The sequence below is a fragment of the Cherax quadricarinatus genome, chromosome 51 (assembly GCF_038502225.1).
Source record: "Cherax quadricarinatus isolate ZL_2023a chromosome 51, ASM3850222v1, whole genome shotgun sequence".
NCBI classification, from domain to species: Eukaryota; Metazoa; Arthropoda; class Malacostraca; order Decapoda; family Parastacidae; genus Cherax; species Cherax quadricarinatus.
The window spans coordinates 23,632,871-23,651,303 of record NC_091342.1 but is presented as its reverse complement, the minus strand read 5'-3'; the positions used below and the strand labels follow the sequence as shown (position 1 = coordinate 23,651,303).

Here is an 18,433-nt window from a genome sequence, read left to right as displayed (position 1 = left end):
GGAGAAGAAATACTTTGGGTTTCTTTCGATTTCATTTATGGCTTTTAGTTCTTCCCGCGATTCCTGACTCCTATAAGATTCCTTTAGCTTAAGTTCCATGCTTGCTATTTCTCTGACCAGCGTCTCCCTACGCATTTCAGATGTATTGACCTCTTTTAGCCGCTCTGTTATTCTTTTCTGTCGCCTGTAAAGTGAGCGCCTGTCTCTTTCTATTTCACATCTACTCCTCCTTTTTCTTAGAGGAATAAGCCTTGTGCATACATCGAGTGCCACCGAGTTAATCTGTTCTAGGCATAGGTTGGGGTCTGTGTTGCTTAGTATATCTTCCCAGCTTATATCGGTTAGGACTTGGTCCCACTTTATGTTTTTGTTATTGAAGTTGAATTTGGTGAATGCTCCCTCGTGACTAATCTCATTATGTCGGTCTGGGGCTCCGCGCATACATGTCTGAACCTCAATTATGTTGTGATCTGAGTATATTGTTTTTGATATGGCGACATTTCGTATCAGGACCTGGAACACTCTCCAGGTCCAGTAGATCATCATTGTTAGTGAAGATGAGGTCTAGTGTATTCTCCAGTCTAATAGGCTCTATTATTTGCTGGTTTAAATTGAATTTTGTGCAGAGATTTAAAAGCTCGTGTGAGTGTGAGTTTTCATCAGAGCTGCCTCCTGGTGTTATTACTGCAACAATATTTGCTATATTCCTTCATTTTAGGTGCCTTAAGTTGAAATCCCCCAGGAGCAAGATGTTGGGTGCAGGAGCTGGCAGATTTTCCAGACAGTGGTCAATTTTTAACAGCTGTTCCTGGAATTGCTGGGATGTTGCATCCGGAGGCTTGTAGATTACCACAATGACTAGGTTTTGGTTCTCGATCTTTACTGCTAAAACTTCCACTACATCATTTGAGGCATTAAGCAGAATACAACATATCCTGATGGACATTTACATAATATAACAATTGACCTATGAGACTTATTACCAGGGGAAAAGGTAGATGTTATCAGTAACACGGACTAGTACTCACTCTTAATTCACTGACCAGCTGACCCGAGATTTCCAATGCGTGGTCCATTACACACGCGGCTGTCCAAAGCTCTCGCTCCCCGGACCTGTCACCAACAACCTCTTTGCTCAGCTGTTCCCTGGGCTTATATGGTGGTCAAAGTACCCCTCCACAATAGGGTGTGCACCCTGTGTTATGACCTGATGCTGAGGTCTGACGCCGTCAAGAACAAAAGACCTCAGATGTGGGCGTGACTACCCGACATTTGCCAAGGCAGGTGTGACCATATACAGTGGACCCCCGGTTTGCGATATTAATCTGTTCCTGAGAGCTCATCGTAAACCAAAATTATCGGAAAGCGAATCAATTTTCCCCACAAGAAATAATGGAAGTCAAATTAATGCGTGCAAGACACCCAAAAGTATGAAAAAAAAAACTTTTACGACATGAAATATTAAGCTTAATGCACACAAACTGAAGAAGACATGCACAGTTTGTAGTATGTACTCTACTAAGAATAGAATACATGACACTTACCTTTAATGAACATCTGGTGATGATTGATGGGATGGGAGGAGGGGAGTGTTGAACCTATTGTTTAGAAGGGGAATCCCCCTCCATTAGGACTTGAGGTAGCAAGTCCTTTTCTGGGGTTACTTCCCTTCTTTTAATGCCACTAGGACCAGCTTGAGAGTCACTGGACTAATGTTGCACAACATATCTGTCCATAGAGGCCTGTATCTCTCGTTCCTTTATGACTTCCGTAAAGTGGTTCACAACAGTGTCATTGTACAGGTTGCCAACACGGCTTGCAGTAGCTGTCTGAGGGTGGTTTTCATCAAAAAAGCTTTGCACTTCAAGCCACTTTGCACACATTTCCCTAATCTTTGAAGTAGGCAACTTCTTCACTTTATCAATCCCCTCCTCCGAAGCAGTTTCCTCAGGTCTGGCCTCTTGCTGTTGAAGATGATCTAGCAGCTCATCAGTGGTTAGTTCGTCATTGTCCTCCTCCATCAACTCTTCCACATCCTCCCCACTAACCTCCAACCCAAGGACTTCCCCAATGCCACAATGGATTCCTCAACTGGCATAGGCTTCTCAGGGTTAGCCTCAAACCCTTCAAAATTCCTTTTGTCTACACATTCTGTCTACACATTCCCTCCCAAGCCTTACCTATAAGGTTTACACAATTGAGGATATTAAAATGATCCTTCCAAAACTCCTTTAGAGTCAATAGAATGTCTGTGGTCACTTCAAAGTACCTTTCAAACATAGCTTTTGTGTACAGTTTCTTGAAGTTGGAAATGACCTGCTGGTCCAGGGGTTGCAGGAGAGGAGTGGTATTAGGAGGCAAAAACTTGACCTTAATGAAGCTCATGTCCCCAGAAAGTTGCTCTGCCAAGTCTGTAGGATGACCAGGGGCATTGTTTAATACCAGGAGGCACTTAAGGTCTAATTTCTTTTCAATTAGGTAATTTTTCACATTGGGGACAAATGCATGGTGTAACCAGTCATAGAAAAAGTCCCTAGTGACCCATGCCTTACTTTTTGCCCTCCACAGCACACACAAATTAGCCTTGAGGATATTCTTTTGCCTGAATGCTCTGGGAGTTTCTGAGTGATACACCAATAAAGGCTTCACTTTGCAATCACCACTAGCATTGGCACACATCAGAAGAGTAAGCCTGTCTTCCATAGGCTTATGTCTTGGGAGTGCCTTTTCCTCCTGAGTAATGTAGGTCCTGCTTGGCAATTTCTTCCAAAACAGGCCTGTTTCGTCGCAATTAAACACTTGTTCAGGTTTCAGGTCTTCACTGTCTATGTAATCCTTGAATTCCTTCACATATTTTTCAGCTGCTTTTTAGTCTGAACTGGCAGCCTCACCATGCCTAATCAACACTATGTATGCTACTACGATTCTTAAATCTTTCAAACCAACCTTTGCTGGCCTTAAATTCACTCACATCACCACTAGTTGCAGGCAATTTCTTTACCAAATCGTCATGCAACTGCCTAGCCTTTTCACAAATGATCGCTTGAGAGATGCTATCTCCTGCTATCTGTTTTTCATTTATCCACACCAATAACAGTCAACATTTTCTAACACTTGCGGTCGCTGTTTCGTAATCACAGTTGTACCTTTTGCAACAACACCTTCCTTGATTGCCGTTTTCCTGGTCACTATAGTAGAGATGGTTGATTGGGGTTTTGTATACAACTTGGCCAGCTCCGACACACGCACTCTACTTTCGTACTTTGCAATTATCTCTTTCTTCATTTCAATAGTCATTAGCACCCTTGGTCTCGAAGGGTTGGCACTAGAAGCTTTCTTGGGGCCCATCGTGACTTATTTTGCAGAAATAAGCACCAAAAACACTGTGATAATATGGAATGTACCAAATATATCCTTAGATGCGAGCACACTAGCTGGCTTGTAAACACTGGCACACACGGGGCAGTTCAGGCCACACGTGGACACGTCTCGGACGAATCGCGTATACCGGGTTTTGTAATGGGAACCAGGGCAAATTTTTTGCGATGTAATGCATTGCATACCGGATTTATCAGATACCGATGGCATCGCGAAGCGGGGGTCCACTGTAATTAGGTCTCCCTAGAGACCTCACAAGCCCATCTGAACTGCATCACAACACACACACACACACACACACACACACACGAGGAGAGGTTAAGGGAAATCAACCTGATGACACTGGAGGACAGGAGAGATGGGGGGGACATGATAACGACATACAAAACATGAGAGGAATTGACAAGGTGGACAAAGACAGGATGTTCCAGAGATGGGACACAGCAACAAGGGGACACAGTTGGAAGTTGAAGACAGATGAATCACAGGGATGTTAGGAAGTATTTCTTCAGCCACAGAGTAGTCAGGAAGTGGAATAGTTTGGGAAGCAATGTAGTGGAGGCAAGATCCATACATAGCTTTAAGCAGAGGTATGATAAAGCTAAAGGTTCAGGGAGAGTGACCTAGTAGCGACCAGTGAAGAGGCGGGGTCAGGAGCTTGGACTCGACCCCTGCAACCTCAACTAGGTGAGTACACACCACACACCACACAAACACAAACACACACACAAACACACACACAAACACACACACAAACACACAAACACACAAACACACACAAAAACACAAACACACACACACACACACACACACACACACACACACACACACACACACACACACACACAAGGAGGAGATGAAGAAGCTGCTATGCGAACTTGACACCTCAAAGGCGGTGGGACCAGACAACATCTCTCCGTGGGTCCTTAAAGAGGGAACAGAGATATTGTGTGTACCGTTAACAAAGATCTTCAACACATCATTTGAAACTGGGCAACTCCCTGAGGTATGGAAGATGGCAAATGTAGTCCCAATTTTTAAAAAGGGAGACAGACATGAGGCACTAAACTACAGACCTGTATCACTAACGTGTATAGTATGCAAGGTCATGGAGAAGATCATCAGGAGGAGAGTGGTGGAGCACCTGGAAAGAAACAAGTGTATAATTGACAACCAGCATGGTTTCAGGGAGGGAAAATCCTGTGTCACAAACCTACTAGAGTTTTATGACAAGGTGACAGAAGTAAGACAAGAGAGAGAGGGGTGGATCGACTGCATTTTTTTGGACTGCAAGAAGGCCTTCGACACAGTTCCTCACAAGAGGTTACTGCAAAAGCTAGAGGATCAGGCACACATAACAGGAAAGGCACTGCAATGGATCAGAGAATACCTGACAGGGAGGCAACAACGAGTCATGGTACGTGACGAGGTGTCAGAGTGGGCGCCTGTGACAAGCGGGGTTCCACAGGGGTCAGTCCTAGGACCTGTGCTGTTCTTGGTATATGTGAATGACATAACGGAAGGGATAGACTCAGAAGTGTCCTTGTTTGCGGACGATGTGAAGTTAATGAGAAGAATCAAATCGGATGAGGATCAGGCAGGACTACAAAGAGACCTGGACAGGCTACAAGCCTGGTCCAGCAACTGGCTCCCTGAGTTTAACCCTGCCAAATGCAAAGTCATGAAGATTGGGGAAGGGCAAAGAAGACCGCAGACACAATATACATAGTTTAGACGGCCAAAGTCTGCAAACCTCACTCAAGGAAAAAGATCTGGGGGTGAGTATAACACCAAGCATATCTCTTGAGGCGCACATCAATCAGATAACTGCTGCAGCATACGGGTGCCTGGCAAACCTACGGATAGCGTTCCGATACCTCAGTAAGGATTTGTTCAAGACTCTGTATACCATTTACGTCAGGCCCATACTGGAGTATGCAGCACCAGTTTGGAATCCACACCTAGTCAAGCACGTCAAGAAATTAGAGAAAGTGCAAAGGTTTGCAACAAGACTAGTCCCAGAGCTATGGGGATTGTCCTACGAAGAAAGGTTGAGGGAAATCGGCCTGACGACACTGGAGGCAAGGAGGGTCAGGGGAGACATGATAACGACATATAAAATACTGCGCGGAATAGACGAGGTGGACAAAGACAGGATGTTCCAGAGATGGGACACAGACACAAGAGGTCACAATTGGAAGTTGAAGACTCAGATGAATCAAAGGGATGTTAGGAAGTATTTCTTCAGTCATAGAGTAGTCAGGCCGTGGAATAGCCTAGAAAGTGAAGTAGTGGAGGCGGGAACCATACATAGTTTTAAGGCGAGGTATGATAAAGCTCATGGAGCAGGGAGAGAGAGGACCTAGTAGCAATCAGTGAAGAGGCGGGGCCAGGAGCTGTGACTCGACCCCTGCAACCACAAATAGGTGAGTACACACACACACACACACATACACATGAGATTTAAAGAAGGAAACTGGTAGGACTCCAGGAAATCAGAACAGGGAGGTACACCAACAAGTGCTGGATGAGGTGCACATAACAGAGGAGGAGGTGAAGAAGCTATATGAATTTGATACCTCAAATACGGTGGGACCAGACATCATCTCTCTGTGGGTCCTTAGAGAGGGAGCAGAGATGCTGTGTGTGCCACTAACAAAGATCTTCAACACATCCATTGAAACTGGGCAACTCCCTGAGGTATGGAAGATGGCAAATGTAGTCCTAATTTTTAAAAAAGGAGACAGACACAAGGCATTAAACTACAGACCTGTGTCACTAATGTGTATAGTATGCAAAGTCATAGAGAAGATCATCAGGAGGAGAGTGGTGGAGCACCTGGAAAGAAACAAGTGTATAATTGACAACCAGCATGGTTTCAGGGAAAGAAAATCCTGTGTCACAAACCTACTGGAGTTTTATGACAAAGTGACAGAAGTAAGACAAGAGAGAGAGGGGTGGATAGACTACATTTTCTCGAACTGCAAGAAGGCCTTCGATCCTCTAGCAAAAGCTAGAGGAAAGGCACTGCAATGAATCAGAGAATACCTGACAGGGAGGCAAGAACGAGTCATGGTGCATGACGAGGTGTCAGAGTGGGTGCCTGTGACAAGCGGGGTTCCACAGGGGTCAGTCCTAGGACACGCACGCACACACACACGCACACGTGCATACATGCACGCGCGCGCACACACGCACACACACACACACACACACACACACACACACACACACACACACACACACACACACACACACACACACACACACACACACACACACACACACACACACACACACACACACACACACACACACACACACACACACACTCTCACTCTCATGCTCTCTCTCATTCCCACACTCTACATCACCACCACAAACCACTCTGCACCTAATTGGATAAGACTTAGAGCCAGCTGGCCAAGTGGTTACCACACTGGCTTGTGAGTTTTGGAACTCACTCTCCAAGAGTTCAAGCCCCACTTGTTCTGTGATTACTTTACAATTGTATTATTATGATTTCATGAGTCACTGCATTCATTGCTATTGTACTACCATCAGTTACACAACACCAAGCTTTTCCTATCCCCCCACACACTGCTACAGACCACTAAACCCCTTCCTTCCTAGGAAAGGTTGGAGGGAGAGAGGTAAAGGTTTTGAGTTGTAGGGGCTTGAGTATTTACCAGACATGTGAGAACATGTTACATCACTGTGAGTGGAGACAAATGGTTTTGGATTGTAAGCAAGGTAACACATATGTAAAAACAGTTAGCCAGACTTGGGTCCTGGAGTTGGAAAGTACAGTGCCTGCACTCTGAAAGATGGGTGGGAATGTTGCAGTCTAGAGGGTCAGGTGAATTGTGATGTCAGAATACATCTGGTAAGGCAGTTATTGAATGAATGATGGCGAGTTTTCTTCTTCGTGTAACTGTATCATAGCGAAAAATGACTGATGTGGTAAAAAACCCTTAAGTCATGTTAAATTTCTAGTCTTATCTTACCTTGTCATCTATTTGCCCTTTGCATCCTATAACTGTACCCACTTTTATCTTCTTGTGTATTCTCCTCTGCCACTCAGTGCTGAATGACTTCAAGTTTGGCACTTTTAACGAATATTATTACATTGTTGTTAATTTGGTCTAACATGTGTTGTGAATTTCTGTATATGTCTGCACTGTATTTGAATTTTGTCAATAAATCATATGTATTTCTTACTACTGCTATATGATTATCTAATAACTTATTTATGATCATCCAGAGTCATTTAATATTTCTGATGTCATTAAATAATTTTAAGTCAGTATTGGGTTTGCATACTGTATGATTTTTGAAACGTTTGTTTGATACAGTACTATTTTCTATTCTGTCATTTGGTTTCCAGGTAGAGAAGTGAAGTCAACAACACCTCAGTCATGGGAGTGAGAGGGTTACAGTCATTCTTGGAGTCCCACTGTGGACAGGCTTGCTACTCTGTTAACATAGGCAAGGTTAGTCACACATGGTATTTCCCACTGCAAATAGTTAATAAAAAATCTTGATATAAATTAGAATATACAATAACATGAAAACAACTTAAAGCAACATAGTATTACACTATATATTAATTTGTGTATGTGTTATATTTAGACCAGTATCTGACTTGCCATTGCTATCTATAATCTTTGAAAAAATTAATTCAAAAGTGAGATTACCCCTTCCTAGTGTCTCACAGTATACTCATCCCCTGCCAGTTTGGTTTCAGTCTGCAAAAAAGTACAAATGATACAATTATAAAAATGCTTAACTGCATTATGGAGCTCTTGAAAACAATTAATGTCCTCTGAGCCTCTTCATAGACCTGTGGAAAACCTTAGATGCAGTTGATCATAACATCTTGCATATTGAACTAGAACATTATATCACAATGTTTTAAAGTCTTATCTCAGTAACAAACACCAGTATGTCTCCATTAGTGGCATAATCTCATCAACTCAGCCTGTCAATGTAGGGATGCCTCAGGGCAGTGTTCTTGGTCCTTTGCTCTTCCATATATGCACCAGTGATCTCCCCATTGCATCTCGTCTCTTTGAACCTATTCTCTTTGCAGATGAACCAACTTTTGTCATCTCCATGGGGAAGTGGAATAGAATTCTTCCACTGTAAGCCATGTGTGTCATAAGAAGCAACTAAAATGCTGGGAGCAAGGGCTAGTAACCCCTTCTCCTGTATAAAATACTGAATTTAAAAAGAGAAACTTTCGTTTTTCTTTGGGCCACCCTGCTTCGGTGGGATACGGCCAGTTTGTTGAAAGAAGATATATATATAATGTATAGATTTTTTTTTTTTTTTCAACAAGTTGGTCGTCTCCCACCGAGGCAGGGTGACCCAAAAATGAAAGAAAATCCCCAAAAAGAAAATACTTTCATCATCATTCAACACTTTCACCACACTCACACATTATCACTGCTTTTGCAGAGGTGTTCAGAATACAACAGTTTAGAAGCATATACGTATAAAGATACACAACATATCCCTCCAAACTGCCAATATCCCAAACCCCTCCTTTAAAGTGCAGGCATTGTACTTCCCATTTCCAGGACTCAAGTCCGACTATAAGAAAATAACCGGTTTCCCTGAATCCCTTCACTAAATATTACCCTGCTCACACTCCAACAGATCGTCAGGTCCCAAGTATCATTCGTCTCCATTCACTCCTATCTAACACGCTCATGCACGCTTGCTGGAAGTCCAAGCCCCTCGCCCACAAAACCTCCTTTACCCCCTCTTTCCAACCCTTTCAAGGACGACCCCTACCCCTCTTTCCTTCCCCTATAGATTTATATGCTTTCCATGTCATTCTACTTTGATCCATTCTCTCTAAATGACCAAACCACCTCAACAACCCCTCTTCTGCCCTCTGACTAATGCTTTTATTAACTCCACACCTTCTAATTTCCACACTCCGAATTTTCTGCATAATATTTACACCACACATTGCCCTTAGACAAGACATCTCCACTGCCTCCAACCGTCTCCTCGCTGCTGTATTTACCACCCAAGCTTCACATCCATATAAGAGTGTTGGTACTACTATTCTTTCATACATTCCCTTCTTTGCCTCCATAGATAACGTTTTTTGACTCCACATATACCTCAACGCACCACTCACCTTTTTTCCCTCATCAATTCTATGATTAACCTCATTCTTCATAAACCCATCCGCCGACACGTCAACTCCCAAGTATCTGAAAACACTCACTTCTTCCATACTCCTCCTCCCCAATTTGATATCTAATTTTTCTTTATCTAAATCATTTGATACCCTCATCACCTTACTCTTTTCTATGTTCACTTTCAACTTTCTACCTTTACACACATTCTCAAACTCATCCACTAACCTTTGCAATTTTTCTTTAGAATCTCCCATAAGCACAGTATCATCAGCAAAAAGTAACTGTGTCAATTCCCATTTTGAATTTGATTCCCCATAATTTAATCCCACCCCTCTCCCGAACACCCTAGCATTTACTTCTTTTACAACCCCATCTATAAATGTATTAAACAACCATGGTGACATTACACATCCCTGTCTAAGACCTACTTTTACCGGGAAGTATTCTCCCTCTCTTCTACACACCCTAACCTGAGCCTCACTATCCTCATAAAAGCTCTTTACAGCATTTAGTAACTTACCACCTATTCCATAAACTTGCAACATCTGCCACATTGCTCCTCTATCCACTCTATCATATGCCTTTTCTAAATCCATAAATGCAATAAAAACTTCCCTACCTTTATCTAAATACTGTTCACATATATGCTTCAATGTAAACACTTGATCTACACATCCCCTACCCACTCTGAAGCCTCCTTGCTCATCCGCAATTCTACATTCTGTCTTACCTCTAATTCTTTCAATTATAACTCTACCGTATACTTTTCCTGGTATACTCAGTATACTCAGTAATGTATATATATATATATATATATATATATATATATATATATATATATATAATTATATATATATATATATATATATATATATATATATATATATATATATATATATATATATATATGTATATTTTTTTTTTTCAACAAGTCGGCCATCTCCCACCGAGGCAGGGTGACCCAAAAACAAAGAAAATCCTCAAAAAGAAAACACTTTCATCATCATTCAACACTTAAACCTCACTCACACATAATCACTGTTTTTGCATAGGTGCTCAGAACACAACAGTTTAGAATCATATACGTATAAAGATACACAACATATCTCTCCAAACTGCTAATATCCCAAACCCCTCCTTTAGAGTGCAGGCATTATACTTCCCATTTCCAGGACTCAAGTCCGGCTATATAAAAATAACCAGTTTCCCTGAATCCCTTCACTAAATATTACCCTGCTCACACTCCAACAGATCGTCAGGTCCCAAATACCATTCGACTCCATTCAGTCCTATCGAACACGCTCATGCACGCCTGCTGGAGGTCCAAGCCCCTCGCCCACAAAACCTCCCTTACCCCTTCCTTCCAACCTTTTCGAGGATGACCCGTACCCCGCCTTCCTTCTCCTACAGATTTAAATGCTCTCTATGTCATTCTACTTTGATCCATTCTCTCTAAATGACCAAACCACCACAACAACCCCTCTTCAGCCCTCTGACTAATACTTTTATTAACTCCACACCTTCTCTTAATTTCCACACTCCGAATTTTCTGCATAATATTTACACCACACATTGCCCTTAGACAGGACATCTCCACTGCCTCCAACCGCCTCCTTGCTGCTGCATTCACAACCCAAGCTTCACACCCATATAAGAGTGTTGGTACTACTATACTTTCATACATTCCCTTTTCTGCCTCCATAGATAACTTTTTTGACTCCACATATACCTCAATGCACCACTCACCTTTTTCCCCTCATCAATTCTATGATTAACCTCATCCTTCATAAATCCATCCGCTGACACGTCAACTCCCAAGTATCTGAAAACATTCACTTCTTCCATACTCCTCCTCCCCAATTTGATATCCAATTTTTCTTTATCTAAATCATTTGATACACTCATCACCTTATTCTTTTCTATGTTCACTTACAACTTTCTACCTTTACACACACTCCCAAACTCATCCACTAACCTTTGCAATTTTTCTTTAGAATCTCCGATAAGCACAGTATCATCAGCAAAAAGTAACTGTGTCAATTTCCATTTTGTATTTGATTCCCCATAATTTAATCCCACCCCTCTCCCGAACACCCTAGCATTTACTTCTTTTACAACCCCATCTATAAATATATTAAACAAACATGGTGACATTACACATCTCTGTCTAAGACCTACTTTTACTGGGAAGTAATCTCCCTCTCTTCTACACACTCTAACCTGAGCCTCACTATCCTCATAAAAACTCTTTACATCATTTAGTAACTTACCACCTATTCCATATACTTGCAACATCTGCCACATTGCTCCCCTATCCACTCTATCATATGCCTTTTCTAAATCAATAAATGCAGTAAAAACTTCCCTACCTTTATCTAAATACTGTTCACATATTTGCTTCAATATAAACACTTGATCTACACATTCCCTACCCACTCTGAAACCTCCTTGCTCATCCGCAATACTACATTCTGTCTTAACTAATTCTTTCAATAATAACCCTGCCATACACTTTTCCCGGTATACTCAGTAAACTTATTCCTCTATAATTTTTACAATCTTTTTTGTCCCCCTTCCCTTTATATAAAGGGACTATACATGCTCTCTGCCAATCCCTAGGTACCTTCCCCTCTTTCATACATTTATTAAACAAAAGTACCAACCACTCCAACACTATATCCCCCCTGCTTTTAACATTTCTGTCATGATCCCATCAGTTCCAGCTGCTTTACCCCCTTTCATTCCATGTAATGCCTCACATACCTCCCCCACACTTACATTCTGCTCTTTTTCACTCCTAAAAGATGGTATACCTCCCTGGCCAGTGTATGAAATTACCACCTCCCTTTCTTCCTCAACATTTAAAAGTTCCTCAAAATATTCTCGCCATCTACCTAATAGCTCCCTCTCCCCATCTACTAACTCCCTTACTCTGTTTTTAACTGACAAATCCATACGTTCCCTAGGCTTTCTTAACTTGTTTAACTCACTCCAAAATTTTTTCTTATTTTCATTAAAATTTCTTGACAGTGCCTCTCCCACTCTTTCATCTGCTCTCCTTTTGTGCTCTCTCACCATTCTTTTCACCTTTCTTTTACTCTCCATATACTCTGCTCTTCTTATAACACTTCTGCCTTGTAAAAACCTCTCATAAGCTACCTTTTTCTCTTTTATCATACCCTTTACTTCATCATTCTACCAATCACTCCTCTTTCCTCCTGCCCCCACCCTCCAGTAACCACAAACTTCTGCCCCACATTCTAATACTGCATTTTTAAAACTCATCCAACCCTCTTCAACCCCTCTACTACTCATCTTTGCATTAGCCCACCTTTCTGCCAATAGTCGCTTATATCTCACCCGAACTTCCTCCTCCCTTAGTTTATACACTTTCACCTCCCTCTTACTTGTTGTTGCCACCTTCCTCTTTTCCCATCTACCTCTTATTCTAACTGTAGCCACAACTAAATAATGATCTGATATATCAGTTGCCCCTCTATAAACATGTACATCCTGGAGCCTACCCATCATCCTTTTATCCACCAATACATAATCTAACAAACTACTTTCATTACGTGCTACATCGTACCTTGTATATTTATTTATCCTCTTTTTCATAAAATATGTATTACTTATTACCAAATTTCTTTCTACACATAGCTCGATTAAAGGCTCCCCATTTACATTTACCCCTGGCACCCCAAATTTACCTACTACTCCCTCCATAACATTTTTACCCACTTTAGCATTGAAATCCCCAACCACCATTACTTTCACGCTAGATTCAAAACTACCCACGCATTCACTCAACATTTCCCAGAATCTCTCTCTCTCCTCTACACTTCTCTCTTCTCCAGGTGCATATACGCTTACTATAACCCACTTTTCACATCCAATCTTTATTTTACTCCACGTAATCCTTGAATTTATGCATTTGTAGTCCCTCTTTTCCTGCCATAGCTTATCCTTCAACATTATTGCTACTCCTTCTTTAGCTCTAACTCTATTTGGAACCCCTGACCTAATCACATTTATTCCTCTCCATTGAAACTCTCCCACCCCCTTCAGCTTTGTTTCACTTAAAGCCAGGACATCCAGTTTCTTCTCATTCATAACATCCACAATCATCTCTTTCTTATCATTTGCACAACATCCACGCACATTCAGACTTCCCACTTTGACAATTTTCTTCTTCTTATTCTTTTTAGTAATCTTTACAGGAAAAGGGGTTACTAGCCCATTGTTCCCGGCATTTTAGTTGACTTTTACAACATGCATGGCTTACGGAGGAAAGATTCTTATTCCACTTCCCCATGGATATAAAAGGAAAAGTAATAAGACCAAGAACTATTAAGATAAAATCAAAGAAAACTCAGATGAGTGTGTATAAATAAACATGTACATGTATGTGTAGTGTGACCCAAGTGTAAGTAGAAGTAGCAAGACGTACCTGTAATCTTGCATATTTATGAGACAGACAAAAGACACCAGCAATCCTACCATCATGTAAAACAATTACAGGCTTTCGTTTTACACTCACTTGGCAGGACGGTAGTACCTCCCTGGGTGGTTGCTGTCTACCAACCTACAACATATATATATATATATATATATCTTTCTTTCTTTCAACACACCGGCCGTATTCCACCGAGGCGGGGTGGCCCAAAAGGAAAAACGAAAGTTTCTCCTTTTACATTTAGTAATATATACAGGAGAAGAGGTTACTAGCCCCTTGCTCCCGGCATTTTAGTTGCCTCTTACAACACGCATGGCTTACGGAGGAAGAATTCTGTTCCACTTCCCCATGGAGATAAGAGGAAATAAACAAGAATAAGAACTAGAAAGAAAATAGAAGAAAACCCAGAGGGGTGTGTATATATGTGCTTGTACATGTATGTGTAGTGTGACCTAAGTGTAAGTAGAAGTAGCAAGACGTACCTGAAATCTTGCATGTTCATGAGACAGAAAAAAGGACACCAGCAATCCTACCATCATGTAAAACAATTACAGGCTTTCGTTTTACACTCACTTGGCAGGACGGTAGTACCTCCCTGGGATATATATACACATTATATATATATATATATATACACGTATATATATATAGAGAGAGAGAGAGAGAGAGAGAGAGAGATAGGTAGTAGGTTGGTAGACAGCAACCACCCAGGGAGGTACTACCATCCTGCCAAGTGAGTGTAAAATGAAAGCCTGTAATTGTTTTACATGATAGTAGGATTGCTGGTGTCTTTTGTCTGTCTCATAAATATGCAAGATTACAGGCATGTCTTGCTACTTCTACTTACACTTAGGTCACACTACACATACATGTACACGTTTATTTATGCACACTCATCTGAGTTTTCTTTGATTTTATCTTAATAATTCTTGGTCTTATTACTTTTCCTTTTATATCCATGGGGAAGTGGAATAAGAATCTTTTCTCCATAAGCCATGCATGTTGTAAAAGCCAACTAAAATGCCGGGAACAATGGGCTAGTAACCCCTTTTCCTGTAAAGATTACTAAAAAGAATAAGAAGAAGAAAATTGTCAAAGTGGGAAGTCTAAATGTGCGTGGATGTTGTGCAAATGATAAGAAAGAGATGATTGTGGATGTTATGAATGAGAAGAAGATGGATGTCTTGGCTTTAAGTGAAACAAAGCTGAAGGGGGTGGGAGAGTTTAAATAGAGAGGAATAAATGGGATTAGGTCAGGGGTTTCAAATAGAGTTAGAGCTAAAGAAGGAGTGGCAATAATGTTGATGGGTAAGCTATGGCAGGAAAAGAGGGACTTTAAATGTATTAATTCAAGGATTATGTGGAGTAAAATAAAGATTGGATGTGAAAAGTGGGTTATAGTAAGCGTGTATGCACCTGGAGAAGAGAGAAGTGTAGAGGAGAGAGAGAGATTTTGGGAAATGTTGAGTGAATGCGTGGGGAGTTTTGAATCAAATGTGAGAGTAATGGTGGTTGGGGATTTCAATGCTAAAGTGGGTAAAAATGTTATGGAGGGAGTAGTAGGTAAATTTGGGGTGCCAGGGGTAAATGTAAATGGGGAGCCTTTAATTGAGCTATGTGTAGAAAGAGATTTGGTAAAAAGTAATACATATTTTATGAAAAAGGATAAATAAATATACAAGGTATGATGTAGCACGTAATGAAAGTAGTTTGTTAGATTATGTATTGGTGGATAAAAGGTTGATGGGTAGGCTCCAGGATGTACATGTTTATAGATTGGCAACTGATATATCGGATCATTATTTAGTTGTAGCTACAGTTAGAGTAAGAGGTAGATGGGAAAAGAGGAAGGTGGCAACAAGTAAGAGGAAGGTGAAAGTGTATAAACTAAGGGAGGAGGAAGTTCGGGTGAGATATAAGCGACTATTGGCAGAAAGGTGGGCTAGTGCAAAGATGAGTAGTGGGGGGGGGGGGGTTGAAGAGGGTTGGGATAGTTTTAAAAATGCAGTATTAGAATGTGGGGCAGAAGTTTGTCATCTTTGCAATGCTTACAGCTGGCAAAGATGACTAAAAAATTGTAGTTCATATTGTGTGTACTGAATAAATGCACACATACTCAGCACATACAACAGTACTGAAAAAGATGGAAGCTTTTGGTCTGAGAGAATCAACAACCCGCTTGAACTCATTAGGCCCACATTAATCATTCCTACAAAATTCCCTGTCAACAAAGTTACACTGCAGTAAGCTTTACCTAGTACAATAGAAAAAAGTTGTTTGGTAAATTTGAAGGTGTTTGGAACATAACCCTATTTCTCTGTGTATTCTTCACTTCACACCTATATAATGCTAGGAAATAAAGTGGGTAGTGTTGGGTTTATCCAACACTACCCACTTTATTTCCTGACATTATATAGTTGATCTTCTCTTGTTGCCATTCATGGTAAAATATATGTGTAGTACTGTGTATGTATTAAAAAACATTCTGCTAATAATATTTCTGGATGATAACTTCACAATTTAAACAGTTGTTTGCAATCATAAAAAATTGGTCCATGTTAACTCTTGTGTTCATTTTAGTCATTTATTTGTTTTTTACATTTTCTTTATTACTAAGACATTAACTAATGTATTACTTAATACCAAATGATTTGCCAGATAGTCTTGGTTGAAAATACTGGCCCCAGAAAGTTTTTGACTACTATTAATCAAATTTTTTTTAGATAAGTTTTTCAGGCTTTTTTAGAAAAGCCTTTCAGGCTTAATAGGATTTTTTTAATTTGGTGTGTGTGTGTGTATAATATTACATAGCTATATCACACTGTACCCAGTTAGTGTTCACTAATGGTTGACCATCACTAATCTGGCATCACCGGGACCTGTAGGGTGCCGGATTAGTGATTTTGCCGGATCACAGAGTGGTTAGGTTAGAATACACTTAACCCAACAGCTAGTTCTTCATGAAAAATTTTGGCTTGTTCCTTTACCAAATCTCCAGATCAGTAATGGCCGACCTGTACTATACAACCTGTCCTCACTTAACGACTGAGTTCCGTTCCTAAGACCACGCCAGTAAACGAATTCATCGCTAAGTGAGAAGCATACTATAATGGTAGTGGGTTTTTATCAATCATCTTTGATATTGTTTTATTGTCACCTTTGCACCATTTATAACTGGTATATTTTTAAATGTTTATACAGTAGCGTACTGTACGGTAGGGCCCTGCTTTATGGCATTCTCCTAATATGGACATTTCAAATTATGACTAAGACTCACTATACAGCTCCCCCCACCTGACTTTCTAATACAGTCACCATGCCCCACCTCGTTTGTTTACTCACCTCTCACCCTACATTAAGACTACAAATATTTTAAGGTAAGTAATGAGTGAACCATATATGCAATTTATCGCTCTGGGACGCTTTAAATGTCGTAGTATATTAAGTGAGGGTGGGGTGGGGTGGGGTGGCCTGGCCTGGCCTGACTAGCTACCATACCTCCTACACCTGATTTCTTGCTATAAATACTACTTGTCTCACCCTACATTAAAACTACAAATATTTTAATGTAAGTAATGACTGTACTACATGTATATGTGTATTTTACTTTTTCATTTTTAATGCCTAGTTCTATTGCTAACTTCATGTATGTTAGTGTAAACTTGTTACCGCTTAACGGCGGTAGCCTGAAACCTAACCTGCCGTGTAAGTGGGGCCCTACTGTATATTGTAATGAACTGAATAGAGGAAATCAGCTCTTATATACATTATTTAGGTACGCATACTGGTTAGAGAGCCTGTCGTAAGTCCGAGTCGTCGGTAAACGAGTACGCCGCTAAGTGAGGAGAAGCTGTATTATGTTTACTTGAAAATATGAAAGTTGAACAAGACTGTTTTTTATAGTAAAGACTAGAGATAAGCTTCTTATTTATGATTGTAATTTTGAAGTGTTAATGGTGTCTAGGGGTACGGATGTTTTAATGCTATATTGCGTTTGCAGGTTGCGGATGAATACCAAAGGCGGACTGGAAAAACTCCACTTATTGTGGTGGATGGCATGTCTTGCATGCGTAAGTTGTACGGCAAACTAAACTGGGTTTGTGGAGGTCAATGGAAGGGTTATATTGAGCATATTCAAGATTTTTACAAGAGTTTGACAGCTCACGGCATTGTGCTTGTCCTCTTTTTTGATGGCAACACACCAGTACGTATTGCTTCCTTTCATTCTGTGTAGTATTGCAGAAAACTAAATTAGTGCAGTAAATTTAGCAGATAGAAATGATCAAAATATGTAGTTTTCATGAAAAAATAAGTGAACCTATTCAGGTCTGTAACTTGTATGATGCCTTAAGAAATTCTGGTAAAAACTTATCCAGATTGTTGGAGCAATTGAGTTTTTTAGTGAGGGTTCTAGGAAAGAGAAGTTGCAAATCAGGGTGAA

General features: G+C 40.7%; 1 protein-coding gene across 9 annotated transcripts in view; it reads left to right on the top strand.

Moving 5' to 3' along the window:
* LOC128694738 (constitutive coactivator of peroxisome proliferator-activated receptor gamma) overlaps nucleotides 1-18,433 on the top strand; it is a 173,513-nt gene that overhangs the window by 11,604 nt on the left and 143,476 nt on the right. For all 9 annotated transcript variants that reach the window (XM_070095966.1, XM_070095958.1, XM_070095963.1 and 6 more), the window contains exons 2-3: nucleotides 7,766-7,871; nucleotides 17,993-18,196. In XM_070095966.1, the coding sequence (XP_069952067.1) occupies nucleotides 7,797-7,871; nucleotides 17,993-18,196 (279 nt within the window). In that variant the 5' untranslated portion in view covers nucleotides 7,766-7,796. The remainder of the gene's footprint in view (nucleotides 1-7,765; nucleotides 7,872-17,992; nucleotides 18,197-18,433) is intronic.